Source organism: Rhopalosiphum maidis, chromosome 2, assembly GCF_003676215.2.
Source record: "Rhopalosiphum maidis isolate BTI-1 chromosome 2, ASM367621v3, whole genome shotgun sequence".
NCBI classification, from domain to species: domain Eukaryota; kingdom Metazoa; phylum Arthropoda; class Insecta; order Hemiptera; family Aphididae; genus Rhopalosiphum; species Rhopalosiphum maidis.
The window spans coordinates 12,839,497-12,865,222 of record NC_040878.1 but is presented as its reverse complement, the minus strand read 5'-3'; the positions used below and the strand labels follow the sequence as shown (position 1 = coordinate 12,865,222).

Genomic DNA, 25,726 nt, shown 5'->3' with positions numbered 1-25,726 from the left:
AATAAAATAAATGCAAGAAGTTAAAAATATTTTAAATTGTGTTGAAATTCCTAAATATATGTTATTACTTATTTCTGCAATCAAAACTAAAAACATGGGACACGCATTTGACATTCAGAGGACTCACTTTGATTTTGAGGGGACATAAAGTGTCAGGGGACACAGTATTTAGGCTCTGAGTTTAAATTTTTCAAAAATCGTTTTTTTTTATGTTATAAAATACAATGTGTTCCGGGAGAAGAGGGAGTAACCGGCCGATATCATACGAAAGTATACCTAAAATGATAAAGAAATACCCTTTAAAGAGGGTGTTTAACTTTTTTATTTTTTAAGTAATGGGTGATTTAACTTTTTTTAAACAAAACCAAACCTATCTCGCATTATTTATGTTTCTCCAAAACTTTTCCACATTTTAGTATAATTTTTTTTTTAATTTTTAAGCTATTTAATTATCCTATTAACCAACTTACACAATTAAATCAAAAAATATGAAAATGATTATTATTCAATTGAAAAAATTAAATATTTTTTTATCAAAAGTTAGAATTTTTAAAAGTAAATCTCGTATTAATCCAAATAACTCAATATTTAGTATGGGGGTTTTTTGTTTTTATATATGTATTATTTTACTGAACAATGTCTAAAATACAGTTTGGTTTTCATATCCATACTTAAAAAAAAAAAATCAATCTTTTAAGATCTGAGAGGCCTAGAAATGTAATATAATATTTACCAATAATGATGGATAACTTTCAATTGATGGAAATCCTAAAAGTAAAAACATAAACATTATATAAATACGAGTATAATAAACCATTTAACTTATTTATATACCTTACCTGTACATATTAAGTTTAGGTTAATTAAAAATTCGCAAGGCTGGGCGATAACGATTTAACGATTTTTTTTAACTCATTAAGTTAAGTTACTTTAAAAATAATAAAGTTAATTAAGTTAAAAGGTACTTATATTTTTTTCGTTAACTCGTTAAATTAAAAGTTAATTTAAAAAAAAAAATAACTTAACTTAATTTAAAGTTACAATTTTCTAATTTGCAAAAATAAAAAATTCCAGACATATAATATTGTTTATTAGATAGTTTTTCTTTACGCTTAAGAAAATTACCAGGGAAATTTAAAATTATATACATCAAAGTATCAACTCGCTATCAAAAAACTTGATTTTTTAAAATAAATCCTAAAATTTAAAATTATTCTTGCATTATTCTTCAAACAAAAGTTAACTTAATTTTGATACTTTTGAATAAAATTAATACGTTAATCTTATAAAAAGTAACTTATTAAGTTAAAAGTTAATTTGAAACAAAGTAACGAGTTAATTAACTTACCATTTTATCTTAATTTTAACTTTTTATTCGTTAATGCCAACCTTGAAAATTCATAATAGTATTTTTGTGGACTTTCAAAAAAAAAAAAATACATTTTTATAAAAATCAAAATTATATTATTAGAGTATAATATTTTAAAATTCATCAATCATCAATACATATTGTAATTGACATTTTTATATTTGTATTTATTAAATTAAACAAATTAAAAATACTACTATACAAGTATAAAATGAGTTCCCTCTCTATTATATCACTGGGTACTGTTAAATATACCAGTTACTCTCTTAGAAAAAAAATTGGGAAAAGAAAAAAATCTTAGACCTTGATTAGAAAAATGTGTATTAAAAACAAACCTTAAAATAAAAATTGTTGCTTGACTTGTACGTTTTACAGTAATAAATGCTTAACACAAATAATCGCTACGGAAATTCAAATTTCGCCGCGAAAAATGCGATAATGGATTACACACACTAATGTTCATTTACTTCTTACACATTGACATAGTTAAAATGTACATGTAATATGAAATGCTTAAACAACAAATCCTTACAACATGGTATGCTTCAGCCCTCTTAAGAGAGATAATTAAATAAGTATTGTCGTATTGTATGAAATACAAAGTAAAAATATAGGATACATTTCTGTTTTATTGAAAATAACAGATTTAAAATTTAAATATCGCGGGTTTGTCGGTTGTTTATCACGAAATAACATAATATCCATAAAAAAAAAATAGTTTGTGGTGCTTACGACAATAATTATTTACAGTGCTTGGCATCAACTCGTCAAAAAGTTTCTTATCATAATAAATTACGCACAAATGTGTATAAAAAGGAACGTGTTCACGAATAATTAAGACCGCGTAATAGATTATATTATCGTAGTGTACTATTATGAATTGGTCATGGAGAAAGCCGATGTGTCGGACTCAACCTACAATATACAGAGTAATATATATATTCTTTTTTCTGTACTTCTACAACTACTTACTACGAATTACGATGTACCCTTAGATCACGGTCTTATAAAATATATTATATAAGACCGTCGTGCTTTAGATCATCATATACAATATATATTATGTAATCGATATAAGGATGCCCCGCTTCAAAAAAATTTTTCTTCCAGTTATTTTCAGGAAAAATATCCGAATCGCGTGTACTGTTGGCAATACTGTACCGGCAACGGCGTCATTTCCTTCATCCGTCCGAAAACGTACACCGCACCCACCCTCCAACCATCTATTAAAAAACCATACGCACCACTCCGTCTATGTATTTATGCTTTACTATGCAACTGTGGTCGGCCATTTTATTTGACAATCGGCCCTCTACCCGTCCATACTCCGTACAATCGTACTTTTGAAGTCTCGTATTCTCGTCCCTCATCTTTCCTCTGTCCTCTTCATTTTACTATATTCGTTTGAGTTGATCGCTTCAACTTTGCCCTAAGACATCACTGACAGTCTTACATCGAATCAGCTTTGTGAATTCGTTCGATTCTTGAAATTTGGCTCAATACCGTGTAGCAAACGCTATGGCACAAATCAAAGACGAGAAGATCAGTGACACTTCGTTAAATGGGCCAAACGCACATCATGGCCCCAGTCCCAACCACAAGCCGAAAGAAGAATTCCACGGTGGTGGCCGTGGTGGAAGAGGCAATCGCTTTCAACCGTACGGTGGACCGAATAGAGACCGCAAAGGTGGTCCGCCGAGAGACAACAATATGGTAATTATATATTATGTTGTTATGAAATATTATGAAGTTCTTGTGCTTTTTCTTCACCCTGATCTATACTATAAACAAATGTATTACGGATTCAAAAGTGCACAACAGTGTTTTGCCAGACTGCTATAGACCATCCGTAATAATATTCATCGTGTGGTGCTAGAATTATTTTGTAAATACTAACTTTCGGTGTGTTCACCTTCGAGTCATGCTGGTATCGTAACGAAATCTATATTGATGTAATGGTTGAATGACGATTATGGCGTAATTCCACATGTTTTTGTATCGGGATATTTCATATTTTTAAATTCGTAGGTTATTAATTGTGTTTATACAATTGTTTAATTGTTGTCTTAACTAGAGCCCCCCTCCAACTTGTTCAATAGACGATGTATTGAAAATTGGAAAAAACAAAATATTTGGGTATTGCTTTATTTTATTACCTACAGCTTATATTTCATACAAAAAATATATTATTTGATGTTAATTGTGTTTAAATTTTTAAAAAACATTCAATTACTATATATCCTGTATTCTTTGTTATTATAAAATTATTATTTCAATATACCTATCTGAAAATCAAACGGATAAGTTCAAAAACAACCCAAGGTATATAATTAGGACTTTTGTGAATCCCATTTTTAAAAATTGCCGACGTATCCTTTTGAGACTTAAGAATTAACTCTAAATACTTATGTTACATTTATGTTGAATATTTTATGTAGCTAATTGACATAAACAGTAATTGGAAACTTGACCATTCTATAGATGTATACCTAATAAAATTAGAAATATAAAAATATTATAGATATAACATATAAATATGATGAGTGATGACATAGGTATATAAATACCACCAAGATTTATAAAATGTTTTTCAATCAGGACATCTGATTAAAGTAGTGAAGAAGATGCCAGCCTATTATTTGTTATTTCTCTTTATAACCCATGCGCAACATGGCAACATTTTATGTACATGATAATGACTAACCATATTATTTTTTGAAATTAGAGTGAAATAATCTCCAAACCTAACCTAGGGCATCTCATAAGCGTTTTATTATATTTTAATTTTAAAGATGAGTTTTTTAAGATATGGAATTTTTACGCAAAATCAGTTTTTGACAAAATCGATTTTTATATTTTGCTGTAATTCAAAAACGAATATTGTAAATACTTGAAATTTTCACCAAACGTTTAAATTAGCATAATTATTTACGATTAAATTTTCAAAATATTTTGACTTTTTAAGATGTTTACAGTTTATTTTTAATGAAATTCCGATAACAAAAATTTGGCATTCCAAAAAATCTTTAAAATTTTATACATTTATTATAAGTTGTACTTATTGTAGTAAAAAAAAAAATTAAAATCGTTGGTCACAATTTTTGTTTTTAAGCTTTTAAAGTTTAAATGTTAACAAAATATGTCAAAATCGTGAAAATTTCAAGGAATTTGAAGTTAAAAATCCATAAAAAATTTGTGAATTATATCTAAGGTTAAATCAAATACAAGGTTCTCCATAAGTTTTCTTTCAAATAACTGTAAAATAAACCAGCATAAATATAGAAAACATTTAATGATCGTATATTCGTAAATTTTTATGAAATCACGTAAAATAATGTGTTTTTCAACGATTTAAAATATTTCTTGTTATTCAAAAAGTATAAGTCGTAGTACCATTATACATACACTACATATACATACATTGCTTGTCGACGATAGTCAATAAGTCATTTCTGGGATAAAAGAAAAGTATCGCTATGATGCTATAGTCAAAAACAAGACCCAATATAGTTTAAATTTATCAACTCTTACTCATTCTATTGAGAGGATGTTATACCCGCATGTGTTAAAGCTATGTAAAATATTACAACTTAAAAATATTCATAATTCACTTTAATATTATAATGTCAATAAAAGCATATGACATTTTCTAGATAATATTCTTACCTTTAAATTTGATAATAGGTAAATTTACTCTAATATTAAAGCTATAACATTACAAAATTCTGCTGAACGCAAATTTGCAATGATCTACATTAGTAAGACAGAGATAACACATGCAGGTATAACGTCATCTTAATATCAATGATTATACCTAAAGCTTTTAGATTACATAATTAATAATTGATAAACAACGATCAGTAATATTTTTATTAAGAGGCCGCTACACCAGCATTTGTTTTCTCTTTCTATCTCCCACATAATATAGGAATAAAGATACTCTGTATTTCCACGATTACGACTCTGGTTCAGTTAAGGGCAAAAGCACCTATAATATATTTTATAAAGAAGAGTATTTCCTGTGTATTGACCGGATAGATTTGTAATTTTTACAATTTAAAAAAAAATGATTAATGGTTAAAAATAATCGAAATTATTTTAAATTAAAATATACTTATAATTATAAAAAATGTAAATATTAAAAATCTATCCGGTCAATGCATAGGAAATACTCTTCTTTATAAAATATATTATAGGTGCTTTTGCCCTTAACTGAACCAGAGTCGTAATCGTGGAAATACAGAGTATCTTTATTCCTATATTATGTGGGAGATTGACGGAGAAACAAATGCTGGTGTAGCGACCCCTTGAGAAAAATTTCAATGTTTCACATTTTTGTGAAATATTTCAGCATATAGTGAAATACTTAATATTTAAAACACTAGACCTACTCTCCACTTCCACTATTATACACAGAATACAGCAGAGCGATACCCACTTGCCTACCCTTTTTTCAGTATCTAAACTAAGCTTTTATGATATACTTTACATATCATGTAGGTGAACTTGAATACTTTAAGTTCTTTTTGCCATGCTATACATAGATATTTAAAATCTAATAAATGGTCTTATACTATACTATACTCGGTGCTATGAGAGAAGTAACCCGTGTCCTGACCAAATCATATTCAATTCCGCAAATTTCTACCTATTTGACGTACGATCGCAACCGTTAACGGTCGACAATGCGGTATATATAGTATATAGTTGTATCATAATTAGAGCGCGGATTTTTATGCACTTAAAAGTATCGAAATATGCCTTATAATATGCAGTAAAAATCATGAAAATATAGTAAAAAAATATACAAGAAATTTTTATTTATTTAAAATTTACAATAAAACTTATAATAATTAATTACTTAAATACTTCAAAAAAAAAAAAATTTAGGGAATTTTCTGAACTTAATTAATTTTTAAAATTTTATTTATTATTAAAATGAATAATCATATGCATTTCAAGCTTTTCTTCTGTGAAAATGTGTCGTTTATCGATTAATATATTTTTAAAGACTGAGAACCAACGTTTGACGTCAACCGAAGTTATTGGGACATACTTGAAGTTGATGTCGTAATCGATTATTTATCTTATAACTTAATATTTATATAAATTATTATTTAGTGACTATGAAATTTAGTTTTAATTTTTCCACTCGACAAAATATTATTTTATACATTTTTTTAAATTTTTGCTTCAATATACAATACATTTTGAATTTTGCCAAAATATGCAATAACCTTTAAATATGCAGAAATATGCAAAAAAAAATTTCACCATTAGCTTCAAATTATCATGATTTGTGGAGATAACTGACAAAAATCCAAAAATATTGTAAGGAAAAAAATATGCAATTGCATAGAAATCCGCGCTCTTATTATAATATATATCGAATAGCACATAATGGGAAACAAGACTTTGATAACAGCCACTATTGTCAGTCTGCATAAGCAAACTGGTTATTTCCTTTGTGGAGCAGAGCAGAGTGTAGGAAACAAAACTGTTTCATTTTTGTGTCGAAATTATGAAAACATAGCTTATTTTTTTTTTTCTTATAGAAAATAATCAAAAACTTTTAACATGATGATTATTTATAAATATATACTACCAAGATCTTTGAGTCTATGTGATAATTATATACATCTGAGAGAAGTAAAAGTTATTTATAATTAAATTGTATATAAAAATATGAACTATTATCCCTGACGCCACGCTTAAATAATAAATATTGTTATTTTTGTGCCAATTTAATTAAATTTAATTGATACACCAGGGTAAAGTAAAATCCTACTAGGAAGCACATGGAATTTTTTCTAAAGTGTGTCGACATCATGGATACATTCTTCAATAATAATAATAATGTTGTATTTTAAGAAAAGTAATTTCTAATATTTCATTTTTGGGTTGAAAATAAAAAAAAAATATTTAAATTTAAAAAGTGAAATAATTAGGTCATTTAAAATCCTTTTCGCCACGCTATGATACCTAAATATTGGGTTTTATTGTGCCAATTTATATTGAAATATTAAGGGTAAAGAAAATAAATTATCCTACTAGGAAATACAATGAATTGTTTCATATGTGTGTCGACAATATGGATACAAATATAAGAGTTTTTTTTTAAGAATGCTAGGTTTTCATTTATGTTATTTTGATTATATCATTAATTGTCATATTTTGTTATGTTATATTATCTTATTTTAATATATAATTTACTCTTTATGATGAGATAATTTCTAATCATTCTGATCATCTTTGATGACATTTATTTCATCACCACCCACCTCTGAAAGAATGTTAATATTTGGTGTTCATTTTTTATGATGACTACATAGTTCATTTGAAAAAAGATGAAATTTAGCTATATTGCAATTGTCTTTCGCTCCTATCTGAAAATATGGATACCAATGATTATAATTTATTTAACCCCTTTCGCCACGCTATGATTCCTAAATATTGGGTTTTATTGTGCCAATTCATATAATTGAAATATAAAGGGTAAAAAAAATAAATAATCCTACTAGGAAACACAATGAACTATTTCATATGTGTGTCGACAATATGGATACAAATATAAGAGTTTTTTTTTTTAAGAATGCTAGGTTTTCATTTATGTTATTTTGATTATATCATTAATTGTCATATTATGTTGTTGTATTATCTTATTTTAATATATAATTTATTCTTTATGATGAGATATATTTCTAATCATTCTGATTATCTTTGATGACATTTATTTCATCACCACCCACCTCTGAAAGAATAGAGAAACTTTGTATACATTTTTTATGATGACTACATAGTTCATTTGAAAAAAGATGAAATTTAGCTATATTGCAATTGTCTTTCGCTCCTATCTGAAAATATGGATACCAATGATTATAATTTATTATAACTCCTTTCGCCACGCTATGATACCTAAATTTGGGTTTTATTGTGCCAATTCATATAATTGAAATATAAAGGGTAAAGAAAATAAATAATCCTACTAGGAAACACAATGAACTGTTTCATATGTGTGTCGACAATATGGATACAAATATAAGAGTTTTTTTTTTTAAGAATGCTAGGTTTTAATTTATGTTATTTTGATTATATCATTAATTGTCATATTATGTTGTTGTATTATCTTATTTTAATATATAATTTATTCTTTATGATGAGATATATTTCTAATCATTCTGATTATCTTTGATGACATTTATTTCATCACCACCCACCTCTGAAAGAATAGAGAAATTTTGTATACATTTTTTATGATGACTACATAGTTCATTTGAAAAAAGATGAAATTTAGCTATATTGCAATTGTCTTTCGCTCCTATCTGAAAATATGGATACCAATGATTATAATTTATTATAACCCCTTTCGCCACGCTATGATACCTAAATTTGGGTTTTATTGTGCCAATTCATATAATTGAAATATAAAGGGTAAAGAAAATAAATAATCCTACTAGGAAACACAATGAACTGTTTCATATGTGTGTCGACAATATGGATACAAATATAAGAGTTTTTTTTTTAAGAATGCTAGGTTTTCATTTATGTTATTTTGATTATATCATTAATTGTCATATTATGTTGTTGTATTATCTTATTTTAATATATAATTTATTCTTTATGATGAGATATATTTCTAATCATTCTGATTATCTTTGATGACATTTATTTCATCACCACCCACCTCTGAAAGAATAGAGAAACTTTGTATACATTTTTTATGATGACTACATAGTTCATTTGAAAAAAGATGAAATTTAGCTATACTGCAATTGTCTTTCGCTCCTATCTGAAAATATGGATACCAATGATTATAATTTATTATAACCCCTTTCGCCACGCTATGATACCTAAATTTGGGTTTTATTGTGCCAATTCATATAATTGAAATATAAAGGGTAAAGAAAATAAATAATCCTACTAGGAAACACAATGAACTGTTTCATATGTGTGTCGACAATATGGATACATGTTTGAATTTTATTTTTTTTATTAGCAAATATTATTTCTCTAATAGATGATCAATTTGTATTGTATTTTTATTGTTAACCAATAGTTTTGATCTTAAATGAAATAATCGAATACCCACTGTTATAATATGATGATTATTTATAAATATATACTACCAAGATCGTTGAGTCTATGTGATAAATATATATATCTGAGTTAAGTATTTATTCTTTATGATGAGATGTAATTCTAATCATTCTGATTATCTTTGATGACATTTATTTCATCACCACCCACCTCTGAAAGAATATTAATATTTGGTATTCATTTTTTATGATGACTACATAGTTCATTTGAAAAAAGATGAAATTTAGCTATATTGCAATTGTCTTTCGCTCCTATCTGAGAATGTGGATACCAATGATTATAATTTATTATAACCCCTTTCGCCACGCTATGATACCTAAATTTGGGTTTTATTGTGCCAATTCATATAATTGAAATTTAAAGGGTAAAGAAAATAAATTATCCTACTAGGAAACACAATGAACTGTTTCATATGTGTGTCGACAATATGGATACATGTTTGAATTTTATTATTTTTATTTGTAAATATTTTTTTTTATTATAGAAAATCATCACTTATTGTATTATTGTTATTATTAACCATTAGTTTTTATCGTGAAAGAAATAGTCTAATATCCACTGTTTTAATATGATGATTATTTATAAATATATACTACCAAGATCTTTGAGTCAATGTGATAATTATATATATCTGAGATAAGTAGATATTATTTATAATCAATTTTTATATAAAAATATGAATTATCCCTGACGCCACGCTTAAATAATAAATATTGTTATTTCTGTGCCAATTTAATCTAATTTAATTGATACACCAGGGTAAAGTAAAATCCTACTAGGAAGCACGTGGAATTTTTTCTAAAGTGTGTCGATATCATGGATACATAATTCAATAATTATAATATTGTGTTTTAAATAAAGTAATTTATAATAATATTAAATTTTGTGTTGAAAATATGAATATTTAAATTTAAAAACTATAATAGTTAGTCACTTATAATTCTTAAGATTTATCAGTAGTTATGTTAGCTCTTTTTTTAATATATAAGTTATACATTTATTTATTCTTTTTGATGAGATGTATTTCTAATTATTCTGATCATCTTTGATGACAATTATTTCATCACCACCCACCTCTGAAAGAATATTAATATTTGGTATTCATTTTTTATGATGACTACATAGTTCATTTGAAAAAAGATGAAATTTAGCTATACTGCAATTGTCTTTCGCTCCTATCTGAAAATATGGATACCAATGATTATAATTTATTATAACCCTTTTCGCCACGCTATGATTCCTAAATATTGGGTTTTATTGTGCCAATTTATATTATTGAAATATTAAGGGTAAAGAAAATAAATTATCCTACTAGGAAACACAATGAAATATTTCATATGTGTGTCGACAATATGGATACAAATCAAAAGAAAAATTTATCAATTATTCATATTATATTCGTATCATATTTCTTATTTTATTATTGTTATTATTAACCTATAATTATTTCTTAGAAGAAATAATGTAATGCCCACTCTTTTAACATGATGATTTTTTTTTATATATACTACCAAGATCTTTGAGTCTATGTGATAAATCTATAAATCTGAGTTATTATGTATTTAATATAATTTATTTTTTTGAATTATCAAATATTATCCCTTATTTCTCTTACATTTAATTATCATATATTGTTTTTTTTGTGCCTGTGTAATTAATATACCATTCTATAGACAATTTTGACTAGAAAGCACAATACATTGTTTGATATGTGTCGATATAATGGATACATATTTCAATAATGTTATTAATATTTGTTTAAAATAGGTATTTTTATATAATATTTATCAATTTTACATTTTCATTTAAATATTTCTATCGAAGTTAACAAATATGTATCTTTTCTTTGTTTTGATTTATTAGTAAGTACTTTTATAAGTAATCAAATATTTTGAAATGTTATAAATAAATTATCATAGTTAATGTACCTATTTTTAACTTTATATATAAAGACATGTGACAACAATAATGGAATCATGCCTATGTTGTACACTTACACCAATATTCTATAATTAGCTAAATATATTAGGTTGTAGTTAATTATAAAATAAATTTATACAAATTATTATTAATATTAAAGTATAATTGTTATATTTATTATTCTTAAAACAAATACAGTGTATATATTTTGGTAATATTTTATTTAAATATTTAAGTTGTGTGTTCATTTATTATTTTCAAGATATACATTTAATTATTTTTATCACATTTGTTGACAATTATTTCATCATCATCCACTATTGACAAGTTAGAAAAGCATTCAGTATTCATTTTTTATGATGACTACATAGTTCATTTGTAAAAAAGAATGAAACTTAGCTATATTTCAATTGTCTTTTGCTCCTATTTGAAAGACGAATACTTAAATGTATAACCTCTTTCATCATGTTATGATGAATATACTAATAAAATCTATTAGGTTTTCTTTTTCCAGTTCATATTATAGAAATATAAAGGTCAAAGAAAATGATTTATCCTACCAGAAAACAATAAATTATTTTAAATATGTGTCAATATTAAGGATTCATGTTTTAATTATATTGTTATTATAAATTGATAATTTTTCTCTAAAGGTAATTCAATTTCCTAGAATTTTTATCCTTAATGTGATGATCATATAAATATATACTACCAAGATCTTTGAGTCTATGTGATAGTTATAAACATCTGAGTTATTATTTTATTTAATCAAAAGATTATGTATACATGTTACAAATTATAAAGTGTTGAATTAAAAAGTTTATGAAATAACTAAAATGTATAATTAATGTATATAATTTATACTTTAACTACCTAGTTATTTTATACATTATCTGGCATCTTTATGTTAATGTAATCTAATTGTGCAAAATATAATCATCGATCACACTAGGTTATCCAAGTAATGTCTTATCATTTGTCTTTGTTTGGTTTACTTGTATCAAATATAAATAACCGCTTAGCTTCAATAGGTAATGTTTATGTATGTTGATAGTGTTATTATAAAATATCATTTAGTAATAGTCGTACAGTTATCTGACGCATGGTCTGGTGTTCACTATGCACGCACTATGTTTGTAGAAAAAAAGAAATATTTGTGCAACTCTAAATGCCCCAATAGTTTTGCATCTACAAATAAATAAATAATTTGACTTATAATAATTAAAATATTTTAAATTTAAATTTATTCTATACATTAATGTAAATCAAACTAATATTTGTACGCAATTCATGAACTATCTAATTAATTCATAACAGAATTTAATACTTCAACTATAACACTTATATTGTAAGCTAACAATGATGCCAATTAATGCTTTATTTATATGTATTATTATATAATGGGCTAATTTAATGTTAATTATTTTTATTTATTGTTATTTTATTATTATTTATCAATTCATTAAGATGATTATTATGGTTGAATTAAACATTTTTAAACACAATTAACTAATATTAAAATTATATTTAATTTCAGCCAAGAGGAGATTTTCGCAATGATAGTAATCATGGTGATAACCATCAAGGAGATAATGATATAATGAATAGAGGCAATCGCAATCATTCTGAAAGTGGAAGAGGCGGTAGACGTGGTGGAGGTGTAGGCGGAGGTGTTTTCAGAGGTGGTCCACCTAATCGAGGAGATGATCGTTTAACCAGAGCTGATGTTAGTTATTAAAAATTATTATAAGAAGTATAATATGTATTAAAATATTATTTTAATATTTTTCATTTTCAGGCTCTATGGAATGAACGTTTAATGCAAATTATGGGGCCAACTCATGAGCTTCCACAAACTGATACCACTGAGAGAAAATTCCTTAGTCAGTGTCGTCTTTATATTGGAAACTTAGTTGATTGCACTGAAGAAGAATTGATAGAAATGTTTAAACCTTATGGAGAAGTTTCTGAAAATTTTTTAAACAAGGAAAAAATGTTTGCTTTTATCAGATTGGTAAGCTATTAGTTTTAACCTAGGTTCATATAAGCACTACCTATGTATACCCAGCTACACTACACAAGACATATATGCTATAATATTATAAAAATGTATAGTCAGCGTCTGCTGAACTGCAGTGTGAACATATTACTTATACTCTACATTATATAGGGCGTTTTAGCACGTTCTCTTTTTCCTTTGTACCTAAATACTCCAGACCGATGGCAATAATATTTTGTGGTAGTTGTTTGGTCCTTATTGGTTTTTGACCCTCTGTGTTAGACATACCGCGATGAAGTAGCCAATTCCTCCTTATCTTTCCAATCATTAAACTCTACAGTACATTTTAATTAAATATAGATAACTTACACAGTTTAGTTTTGTAGAGTCTTGTGAAAACTACTTTTATTTTGTATTCAAATACTATTAGATTATTAGAATATAATATTTTTTGCCCTGCTAATATTTGTCAGTTTTGGATTAGGTGGTAATGAGTATATGAGAGAATATGTATTCAAATAATTTACAAATACTTAACAAACAAGACTGGTTTTACATATTATTATGAATTTTTTAAATCATTACCTTGAAGAGAACAAAATTTTAAATGAATTACTTATAATTCTTCACTTAATGACATTGTAGTTTTGTACTATATAAATTAATTATACTAAATAATGAATATAATTATTAAATAATACAATATTATGGCTGTTTGTTTAAATATAATATTAAAATGTAATCAACTGATTATGTGATAAGGCAACTGTATTGATAGCGTAATACTGATAATAATAGTACAGATAAGAGGTGCTGTCTCTAGATGCTCGTGTTTTAATTATTTAAATTAAATTGTTATATATATTATAACGTATTTGTTGTCTATCTAGAGAATCTTGGCTAAGGTTTTTTTGAATGTCTCAGTAGTTTTTGAGAAAATAGTGAAGATTATGATATTAATATGTATACATACCAAGCTATGGTAGCTATGCTATGTCTTACGTTTAGGGGAATTAAAACCAAAAAGTAGCAGATAATAAAATTGGTATACAGATGTGGGTAATAAACAAACAACAACACGACTTTTAACTGTCATATTATTAATATTAATGAGGTGGGGGGAATACTATCATATAATATATCATGCACATGTAAGTTACAATATTAAAAATAGAAATTTAGTCATACAATAACTCATTTAATAACTTTGAAACTATAATAATTATAACATTTTAACAAAGTGTGTTAAAAGACTAGTGTAAGAGCCATATACTAATCAACATAACAAAATGTTATTTGTAAGCGCTAAAAGTGAAAAGATTAAGCCCTATTGAGCTATATTCAAACATTTCTTTTGTTGTAAGCAACAGAGCCGTTCCGTTGGGGGCTTAAGGGGCATGCGCCCCCAGCACATGGTTTAAAGGGGCGCCAAAAAGTTGAAATACATAATGATTAAATAAAATAAAGGGCAAATTTTTATTTTGCCCTGGGCGCCAAATCTTAACGGCGGCACGGCTCTGGTAAGCAACATAATAAAGTACACAATAAATAATAAAAATATTCTTATTCTGTAATTGTATTTTCAAAATAATTTTATTACAACTATACATCTAATTTTCATGAAAATCCATCAGATATTCGATTTTAAAAGTGTTTTTTTAGTTCTTGAATAAAAAATAAAAATGTTGCTTACGCCCTTTTACCTAATAAGGCGGCTCGATATATAAATTTGTTTTTCTTATATTAACTATAAATAAACTCATAAGAAATTGGTATAAAGATTTGTTATGTTAAACAGGTACAATATACTTTAATGTTTATTGAACTTTTATAGGATTATCGTGCTAATGCTGAAAAAGCCAAAAGAGAATTAGATGGTCAAATGCGTAAAGGACGTATGTTAAAAATTAGATTTGCCCCCATTGCTGCTGCTATCAAAGTAAAAAATCTTACTCCGTTTGTTTCCAATGAACTTCTAGAATATGCTTTTTCAATATTTGGTGATGTATGTTGTCTACATTTTTATTTTATATATTTTTTAAACAATATTTAATTTTAATTAATGTTTAATTTTTTAGATTGAACGTTGCCAAGTGATGGTAGATGAAAGAGGTAATTCAACTGGTGAAGGCATTATTGAATTTTCACGTAAAAATGCTGCGAGTAATGCTTTGAAACGTTGTTCAGATGGTTGTTTTTTTTTGACCAGGTAGAAATAACATTTTTTATTTTTTATTATAATAAGTACTTGAATTTAATATCTATTTTATAAACAATATGTATATATATTTTTTTTTAGTTCTCTTCGTCCTTGTGTAGTTGAAACTTATGAGTTTGTAGATAGTTCAGATGGTCTCCCAGATAAATTATTGCCCAAAAAAACAATGGATTTCCAGAAACAAAGAGATACTGGTCCAAGATTTGCTAATCCTAATTCTTTTGAACATGAATTTGGTACTCGTTGGAAACAATTAGCTGAATTGTATAAACAAAAGGAAGAAGCACTAAAACGTGAGATGAAATTGGAAGAAGAAAAATTAGAGGCTCAAATGGAATATGCTCGTTATGAACATGAGACTGAAATGCTCAGAGAACGTAAATATTATCATATTCATCAAATTATTTAAAAACTTTTAAAATATAAATTATTTATCTAGAATTGCGTCAACGAGAAATGGATAGAGAACGTCAAAAAATGGAATGGGAAATGAAAGAACGTCAAGCAGAGGATCAAAGACTTAGGGAAGAAGATATTTTCAGGAGACAGAGTGAAGATTTAAGCATGAGAATGCATCATCAAGATGAAGAGATGAGGAGACGTCAACAAGATAATTCATCATTCATGCAGGTAGAAAATCGATTTTTTTGTCAAATAAATAACTACTCAGTTGAGTGTGTATACTGCATAGTTTGGTGAAGAACAGTTTTTTATGCATTCCCATATCACCTAACTTTGCCATGTGTTATTAGTCTTGATGATAGGGTTTTGCGTTGAATTGGTTGTTCTTTAACAAAGTAAAGAACATAATGTACGAGGTTGTATATATACATTTTTATAGGGATATCTCTACCAATATTTGATGAACAATAAATTAAATAATATTTGGCAAACACCATTTATAATATTTAAAACTCAGATTACACAATATTAGCATTGATTATTCTACTTTTATACTTGATACAATAAGTTTACACTTTGTATTTTTTTATTTATTTTACTTGAATTTACACTTGGTAGTGCTCAAGTACAGGATATATAATAATATATTAATAAATTATTCACCATAAAGGCATAAGTAGATTAATTTTTATTAAAAATAATACATGAAATACTATTACCATTAACCATAAAAAATTCATAATTTGAGTAAGTAATAATGCTTGAGGTTAGGTAGACTAATAAAGAAAATATTCTCTGGTTAGTAGAGATATTAGCTTCAAAAAATAGATTTAAATGACTATGTTGACCATTATTAAAGTAGTGAGTATCATCATGGAATATTGAACATATGTGTAGTATTATGGTACATAAAAAAAGAAACTTGTTCTACTGGAGAATATGGCACCATTTAATAATTTGCACAGACATATTTTACGATAAGTTGAGAGGGATCCAATTTTAGTTTAGTTAATAGATTATTTACTGTACAATTTTCAGTTGAATTCATTATTTTATTTTTCAAAACAAACGTATAAATCTTTTTACTCATAAATCATTCAAGTCTCTCTATTTGGCTAATAGAAGACTGATTCCATATTATAGTATCGAGTGGACCAACAAATAATAAAGGACTTATAGATATTCTTCGTTGTAAAATGATTTTGTTGATTTGATAAAAAAAAAAACTCAGTTTTTATTGCTTCAATATATACTTATTCTATGTGAGAAAAAAAAGAAGATTGGATTGAAAACTTATACCAAGGTCGTCACGTATGGTATTTAACTCTAAAAAATTGTTATTATTGATGAAGTAGTGACATGAGATTTTTCTTTCATTATGGTGACATGGCATTTTTGAGATATTTAGACTTAGATCATTTAAGACTGGGATTAAAAACGTGATCAGAAATTTTGGGTTTTGTGTCTAAAAACGGTTTCGATTTTTTTCGTATTACCCGGTTTTTAAAACCATTTTTACTCCCTGATTTAATTTAAGATTGACCATTTTTAAAATTCTATTTAGATCTTATGGTATAGAACAGTAAATTTAAGTATAAATTATGTTGTATATTTCGAGATCATCAGCAAAAAGTTTAAAATTACAGTACTTAAATCAACTATCAATATCAATTAGAAATACAGTGAAACTTCCAATTCATGGTCACCGAAGGTACCATAAATAATAATCACTATTTAGAGGTGACAATACATGACATAACTCTTGATGGGACCAAAATACTTAAACGTTACATAGAGGTGACCGTTAACGAAAGTTTTACTCTAGTAGACATAACAAAGAGGATAGATCATCCCACTGGGACACACTTGAAGTCACTGAAGATTTTACAAAAAAAATTTCATTTATTAATATTTATTGGTAGCAATTTAAAAGATTACTGAATATGCCAATTAGATTTAACTTTAAAACTAGGATGTCACAATTTACTTTACGGATATCAGTATTAATTATATCAACTTAAAGGCCAACCTATATAGGTTCTAATTAGTCAGTATAAAAACATTTAAGATAAATTACTATAAACCAACTAGATCTAGAATGAATTATGCTGATTAAGACAAAGTATATTTTTCAATGACCGTGATATTATTTTATTAGACTGGTAGTTTTTGTTGTTATCTATAAAAACATAAAATAAATAAATAAAAATGGATCAAGTATCCAAGTTTGTGTGTTTTTTTTAATACATTTAAAATAATAATGTCTAATATATAAATATTTTTATTTTAGGACCACAGAGGACCGGGTAAACCTCCGTTTGATGGACCCCCTATTCCAGTAGAAGGTATGTCTGTTTATATACTTAAAGCTTTAACTTGTAACTAATATATTTATTAATGTAAGTATAGTATAACCAGATATCCCAATTTATAAGTACCAAGTTTTTAGTACTTGCCTCAATACATTTTTAAGTCTGTTAGGATTGTAAAATGTACAGATTTTTATTGTGTTTCTTACTCTTGTCCTAATTTTATAATTAAATCAAAAAAGCATACTGCTTAAATTGTATTAATACATTTTTAGTCTTTGAAAGAATTGGTGTAATCTCAAGGTGGGTGATAATTAGTGTATACATCATATTTCTTATTATTTATTTTCAATTAATCTGTTTAATATAAATGTAAAGTTTTGTTAAATTATCACATAATATTGTTTAAATTATAATTATTTTTAGCTATTAGAATCCATGAACTGCTACAAAGAACAAAACAAAATAATAAACTATAAACTGTATAGATTAAAGTTAAAATTTCTGTTTTATTAAATTTGTTTGATGTTAACTTATCCCATTGTTTTAAACTATGTTTATTAATTCTAATTTTTAGTTAAAAATGTTAACTGATTTAAAAGAAAATCAAGTTCCTTAGTTGATGTAAAATCTGCTGTTCAATAAATTTTATGTCAGCCTGAATCAAATGCATCCACAGAATGAGTTTTTAGTTGAACAATTAAAAAATATATAGACAAATAAAAATAGAAATTTTGAGTACCATATTAATATTATCAAAACACATTTCCTTTATTGTTATTCATTGTCAATTTTCATCAGTGTTGATAATAATTAAAAGGTTTAATTTATTAATTAAAAAATTGTCCCCTATCACTTATTTTCCCCATTAAATTAGATAGGTATGTAATACCTATCTGGCTTATACAAAAAGAATATCTGGTCACTATGCAAATATTATGAAATGTATTTAGATTTTGCTTATTTTTTAAATATGCTTTCAGTTTGTGTAATGTAATGTCATGATATGATAATTCCATATTTTTTTTTTTTTTTACAGTTCAAGGAGGAATGGTAATGTACCTTTATTGTTAATATTATTTTAAGGTTAAAATATTCTTAGTTATTAATGCTAACATTTCTAAGTATTACACAGTGTAAAAAATGGTCTTTATTATTTTAAATTACCAGCCCAAATTTATTAACAACAATAATTAGTTTTAAGATAATAGTTAATCAATGATTTTAACATTAAATACTAAGCGACTAATGTGTAAACCTCTGAATAATTATTATATACATAATTATTATTTCTCACTTATTCCCTAACAGGGTGGGGAAAGCCAAGTGGCAAATCAGGTCAGTCTTTTGAAGCATGAATTAATATTTTAATAATTACTTGTCACTTCTTAGAAGATGATTGCTTTAGATATTATAAATACTCAGATTTCGTGATGATTAAGAATGAATTGTTGTGTTTGAATGGTTTTGGTGTTTTTGCAATTTTCAGGAATTAAACATGTACATATATTATTTATATATGCATATAATGCAGATGATCATAATTATAACGTATTAGTATTTTCAAATTTATATCGTTGCAAATGTTTCAACAAAAATTTTTTTGCAGTATCAAGTCGATATAAATCTTAGACATTTCCATAAATTTTCTTGTGATTCAAAAAAGTATTATATTTATTAAAAGGAATCATAAAAATACGTAAATAGTTTTATTTATCATATTTTAAGAATAAATCAGTAAAAGTATTTAACATTGTACTTAATACTTATAACGACCATTATTACCATTGACTACAAAAATTTGACTATATTAGTGTTTTATTTATATATTTAGAATAAGATGGCATTTGATATTTTTTTATTGGTATTAATAATTATCTTATATTTAATTACTAAGCATAACTTATCTATTATTTGATTTAAAAAAAAAACAATTCAATTATTCTTATTGCCTTGGTCGAGTCCACAAATAAAATTTTTAATATAAAAAAATAATATGGTATTTTATAAATATTTTTGCTAAGTTATAATTGAATTTTAACAATTTATTTTATAATTAAGTTTAAAACTTGTTCAATGAACTAACAAGTATATACTTAGTAGCACATTTATTCAATCAAAAAGTCAGTTTTTTTTTTAAGAGTAGTAAAACAAAACTTTCTAATTATTTGAATAGCTATGAATTTATATCCTAAACATTTATGAAATCATATAATACGTGTGTATATATTTAAGTTAAATGTCAGAAAATTATTTATACATATGTATTGCATTTAAAATATTTTTTTTTTGGAATGTTCCATTAAGGACTTCTCCACCTCATATGTTTTCTCCATTTTAACAAATTTACAACTGAGTTATGAGTGTTATGATATTTATATGAAATATTATTTAAAAATGCTTATAAGTTACTTTAGAGGATGCAACATCTGCACGTGTTGTCTCCGTCTTACAAGTGCTCAACATAGCAAATTTATGTTTAGCTCCATTAATTTAAAAATTAGAGTGAATCGACCTAGGTATTAATTTTTTCCTTATTGACACTCTTTCAACTGACAATGTTAATATAATCAATACGCTAAATTTTATTCTGCAATCAGGCCTCCGAATTTAAGAGTGGAGCTTCACAAACTTAAATTTATTTCGGATTCGTGTACATAATTGTCGAGATATTATAATTTAATATTAAAATCTCGTTAATAATAATAAAAAAAATGTGAGTTATGACCATTTATAATTTATTCTCTACTATATATGCATAACCTGTTAAAAAACTGAACACTGATAATATTTTTAACATAAAGTTTCATAATAGGTCAATTCATTTTATTTTTTAAACTAACAGCTAAACATGACTGCTGAGCATAAATTTGTTATATTATATCCTTATAAGACGGAGACATCATGTGTGGGTGTGGCTGGCACCCTATTATACAAAAAAGGAAAAATCAACTATTCTAAAAATGTGTCTTATTTTTAAAATTAAATTATCAATTGACACTTATTATTAAAGCTAATAACACAAAATAGGTTCCTGTTTAATGAAAATTTGCAATATTGTATATTTATTAGACATTGATAAGGAAATGTGAGTGATATTCTCCTATATCAGATGCTTACCTCTTCATTTATGATAAATAGATAATAATATACGTATACCCAATTATAGTTTTTAAATTTTTAAATTGATTTATTTTGTTAATGCATTTATTAGTTTTAGATATAATGAAATGAGTATTGCATCACTTTCATTTTTCTTAAAATACTGTTTATAATAATTTTATATTATTGAGAATTTGATTTTTAAATCATTTGATCATAAAAATTAATTTTGAAATAAATTATTGTATTTTTAGATTATAAAATTTTAGTAAAATAGAACTTTCTTGTATTATTAAAAAAATGACAAACTTCATATCAATTTAAATTAAGTGAACATACTAGTATATTAGTCATAGACATAGAGTACAGTTCCTTTAAAAACTTTAATTGGAAGTTATCAGTTAACACTTATAATAATACTGATTGAAAACAAAATTTTCTATATAAGAATTTTAATTAATTTTAATTTATTAATATAAATCTTAAAAGTTCAGGCAGTGATTTTTACTTCTGAGGTCTTTTAATGTATTTATAATAGGTTTTATTAAATGTTTTATCTTATTTCTATTAATTATATAGGTTCATAACAATTTTTATTAAATTTTGAGCCATGAAAACTTGAGTCTATTTATTAAAATTAAATAATCTACATAATAATCTTACTTTTTTTCTTGGGTTTTGTGTTAAATAAATTCAAAAACAATCTTAATTAGAAATAAAAAATATCTACCAGTTTGATTTATTTTTGTTATATAGGAGTTTTTTTATGAGAACCTATGATATCAGTCTACTTTTATGCCTAAGAGTATTATTGTGTGCTCATAATATGTATTTTGATTTTTAAATCTATAACATATCACTATCATTTTAGAATAAGAACTTTTAATTTTAAATTTCAGTACCTATTTCTAAAAAGTATTAAGTACTTAAATTTGTCAATGCATATCTCTTTGGTATTTCAAATTTAAAGAAAAGTTTATAAGAGCTTACTTCTTTGAATATTTTGTTATTTTAATATTAGGTAATTTATTGTTTACATGACTAATTCCCTATGAATGCGTTGATTGATTTGATAACCGATAGGAATCGACGCCGTTCGTGGAAACTTTTGTACGTGACAATCAAGGAGTATTGCCGCCACCAGGCCTTTTCGACGCTGGCCCTAGAGGAGACAGGGGCGGAAGGTGGGGTCAAGACAGACGAAACGGCCAGGATCGTAGAAGATTTTAATCTTTCAAAAAGATCCTAAGAATAAACAGATAATAGAACAAAAAATTGAAGATGGATAGTTAAATGTCTTCATTTTAAGCTGAAATGATTGTCTACTCGTCATTGCAATATCACATAACCGCTTATGTTTCTTGACATAGGATAAAACTAATTTTGGTACCTATCTTATGATTATTTAATATAGGTTTAATCTCATTTTTAGTCAACTGTATTATCACAACAATACAAATTATAATTTCTTATTTGCTATAGTTTTCAACCTAAAAACAGAATAATTCTGATTACTGAATGATGGATTGAATTTTTTTCAGTTATTGATTTCTTTTTTTTTTACTTTTATTGCTGATAGGCTGTATGACTATTTAAAACTGCAGTATTTCAATTACCTACTTTAATAATGGTATACATTTTTATATAATTTAATGTTTTAAGTGGATTTTATATTATTCTTGATACTACGTTAGTCAATGGTCTCAAAAACTTTTTTTTTACCTACTGGTAACATTGACTTTAGAAATTATTAATATAATAAATATTATTAATTATTCTTAATATTATAGGTAACTTTGCAATAGGCAATCTTAATATTATCTCCAAAATCATAATTTGTGAATAATCATATAGATGATTTACAAGTTCATACTAGTTGATACTAGTTTTGTGATGATTAAAAATCCAATTATTTTTTTTTGGATTTCTCTATAGTAATTAATTTAATGAGTTTTGGTATAGAGTGTACACAAATATTTGCTTTTATGAGTTTTTACATATTCTCTTAAGATGATTAATTGTATGATTATTATAATAACAGTTAGGTTTACTATATTGGACTACATTATTCACTAGTTCTTAATTAGGTAGATTTTTTTTTATTGTATTTTTGAATAAAATACTTTTAAAATAGTTGTAATACAAAATAATTGATTATCGGTTATAAGTAAACGTTGAAATTAATGACTCGTTATTTTAAGGAAGAATGGGTAGAAATATGTCGTATTGCGAGTGAAACTTTGTAATTTTTTTATTAACAACGATAAAATATAAAGATTGATCTATGCAAAAGAAAGAGAATATAAACTAAATATATTTAAATTTAAGTTAAATATTCATAATGAACCATTCATTAATTTTTTTCTGTGTGTGTGTGTGTGTGTGTGTGTGTATGTGTGTAGATCAATTTCAATATAATCATAAGTAAATTTAGGTGCACGAAATAGTTTATTCATTTAATATAATTATACATATATTTTCCTAATTATACTTCTTACTAGAATTATGACTTGGTGTTTGATATTTTAATCTAAGAAAATAATGTTCAAATAAGAAGTAACCTCGTTTGTACAAACTGGGGTTAACTGACTTATTTAAGTAAAAAAAAAAAATTAATGTTAAACTCTTAAATATAAATATAAATTCTTATATCTTAATGAAATGTACCTTATTTTTTTTCTACCATATTCAGTATTTTTCTCATATAGTTTAAATAATAATAAAAACCTTTTTATTTTTCAAATTTATAACAATTATTATATGAATTAAATTGTTATGAATTTATCTAATAATATGATGTATAAAATTATAAATAATAATATTATAAAATATTACATACTCGTCAAACTTGTACACATCAATTATTTCAATAATGAATAAATTTCTAGGATAAAATGATTTGTAGTAATTGATAAATTCTATGTTTAGTTCAGTTTCAAGTCTGATTTTATACATTAATATATCTCACTTAATTAAATAAATTTACACTTGGAATTAGTATTTTTATATAATATAAATTATGTACTATAGATTTTTAATGCACTCGTGAAATTAATTCTCGTATCTATATATCAAAACTTGATGTTTTCAAAAACGTATACCATTTAAATATAATAGTAATAGTGTTCATAGCTGATGTTAAACAAGTTGGAAGTTGGTGGCTCTTTTATGAAATCTGAATATAATTTATAGGAAAGTGCTCATACAACAAAAGAGTGTTTTAAAAAGAAATTATATTAGTTTAAATTGTACAGTTTATTTAACATAAATATTGGTGGTGATTGTCATCACTAAATTTATGAATTTATGAGAGTATTGTATGTATTGAATACATCATAATATTAAAGTATATTATTTCTATTTGAAATACAGTACCCAAAGAAAAATATGTGTTATAAAGATAAATTGCTTCCTATAATATTTTATCTCATTGATTCAATGTTGTTTGAATCAAGTTTTCCAAACCTGTATTTATAAATAACTATGTAATTTATAAATTATAAAAAAATAAAATTAGTTAAATATTCTATTAAAAGTTTATCCAATGTAATATTACTAAAATTTGCTGATCAAAAGTGTAATTTCTATTATATGTTGTCTTTGAATTTCTAACGTACATCATAGCAAATTTGTGTTCAGCAAAATACATTTTATGTTGTTAGCTTTAATAATATTTGAGTCAGTTTACTTATTATCAAACTTAAAGATATTAAGAATATTATTTAGGGCATGTCATATGCTTTTTATTGATATAACGATTTTAAAGTGAGTTATGAATATTTTAAAGTTGTGATATTTTACATAGCTGTAACTCACTTAAAAATGATAAAATCAATAATAGGTAAATTGACTCCAATATTAAAGCTAACAATATAAAATGTGCTACTGAATTCAAATTTGGTATGATTTGCGTTAGTAAGATTGAAACAACATATGCGAAATAACATCTTCTAATAGCTATCGAATAAAATTATAAAACACATTAATTAATTAAAAATAATATTTTAACTTGCAATTATTATATTATAATTATATAATTGTAATAACACTACTGTAATACTATTTTTGTTACCACAAAAATTATTAATATGATTGAAAAATCATAGTGGTTAATACTTTAGTGATGTCAGTTTTAGAAGTAAAATCACGATATATTGACGAATACAGTATTATAGACAGCAAAATATATTTTTTGTTTTATAAATTATAATTAATATTTATTTTATCATACAAATTAATTAATATTTTGAATTATTGTATATGCTAGGCAAATGTAGAATGATTCATAAAGTTGGATGTTTCTAAAACAG

General features: G+C 25.3%; 1 protein-coding gene and 7 non-coding genes across 12 annotated transcripts in view; all 8 read left to right on the top strand.

The window, feature by feature from the left end:
- The first annotated feature begins 2,618 nt into the window (after positions 1-2,618).
- LOC113554517 (hrp65 protein-like) overlaps positions 2,619-25,726 on the top strand; it is a 30,219-nt gene continuing 7,111 nt past the window's right edge. For 2 of the 5 annotated variants that reach the window (XR_003405273.1, XR_003405274.1), the window contains exons 1-11: positions 2,619-3,082; positions 12,924-13,112; positions 13,185-13,400; positions 15,220-15,390; positions 15,464-15,594; positions 15,685-15,980; positions 16,043-16,233; positions 18,296-18,350; positions 19,354-19,367; positions 19,626-19,652; positions 22,500-22,802. Coding sequence is in view for 1 of the 5 variants with exons in the window: in XM_026958398.1 (XP_026814199.1) it covers positions 2,888-3,082; positions 12,924-13,112; positions 13,185-13,400; positions 15,220-15,390; positions 15,464-15,594; positions 15,685-15,980; positions 16,043-16,233; positions 18,296-18,350; positions 19,354-19,367; positions 19,626-19,652; positions 22,500-22,646 (1,632 nt within the window). In the remaining 4 variants the exon portion in view is untranslated. Of the gene's footprint in view, positions 3,083-12,923; positions 13,113-13,184; positions 13,401-15,219; positions 15,391-15,463; positions 15,595-15,684; positions 15,981-16,042; positions 16,234-18,295; positions 18,351-19,353; positions 19,368-19,625; positions 19,653-22,499; positions 24,079-25,726 lie in introns of those variants that run through there. The other 3 variants (XM_026958398.1, XR_003405275.1, XR_003405276.1) reach the window with 3 other exon arrangements.
- On the top strand, positions 7,678-7,767 carry LOC113555352. Its single transcript, XR_003405375.1, has one exon. It is a non-coding gene; the product is annotated as a small nucleolar RNA snR60/Z15/Z230/Z193/J17 (small nucleolar RNA).
- LOC113555354 lies at positions 8,146-8,235 on the top strand. Its single transcript, XR_003405377.1, has one exon. It is a non-coding gene; the product is annotated as a small nucleolar RNA snR60/Z15/Z230/Z193/J17 (small nucleolar RNA).
- Positions 8,614-8,703, top strand: LOC113555353. Its single transcript, XR_003405376.1, has one exon. It is a non-coding gene; the product is annotated as a small nucleolar RNA snR60/Z15/Z230/Z193/J17 (small nucleolar RNA).
- LOC113555356 lies at positions 9,081-9,170 on the top strand. Its single transcript, XR_003405379.1, has one exon. It is a non-coding gene; the product is annotated as a small nucleolar RNA snR60/Z15/Z230/Z193/J17 (small nucleolar RNA).
- On the top strand, positions 9,642-9,733 carry LOC113555357. The gene has a single exon (XR_003405380.1). It is a non-coding gene; the product is annotated as a small nucleolar RNA snR60/Z15/Z230/Z193/J17 (small nucleolar RNA).
- LOC113555355 lies at positions 10,568-10,657 on the top strand. Its single transcript, XR_003405378.1, has one exon. It is a non-coding gene; the product is annotated as a small nucleolar RNA snR60/Z15/Z230/Z193/J17 (small nucleolar RNA).
- Positions 11,734-11,825, top strand: LOC113555358. The gene has a single exon (XR_003405381.1). It is a non-coding gene; the product is annotated as a small nucleolar RNA snR60/Z15/Z230/Z193/J17 (small nucleolar RNA).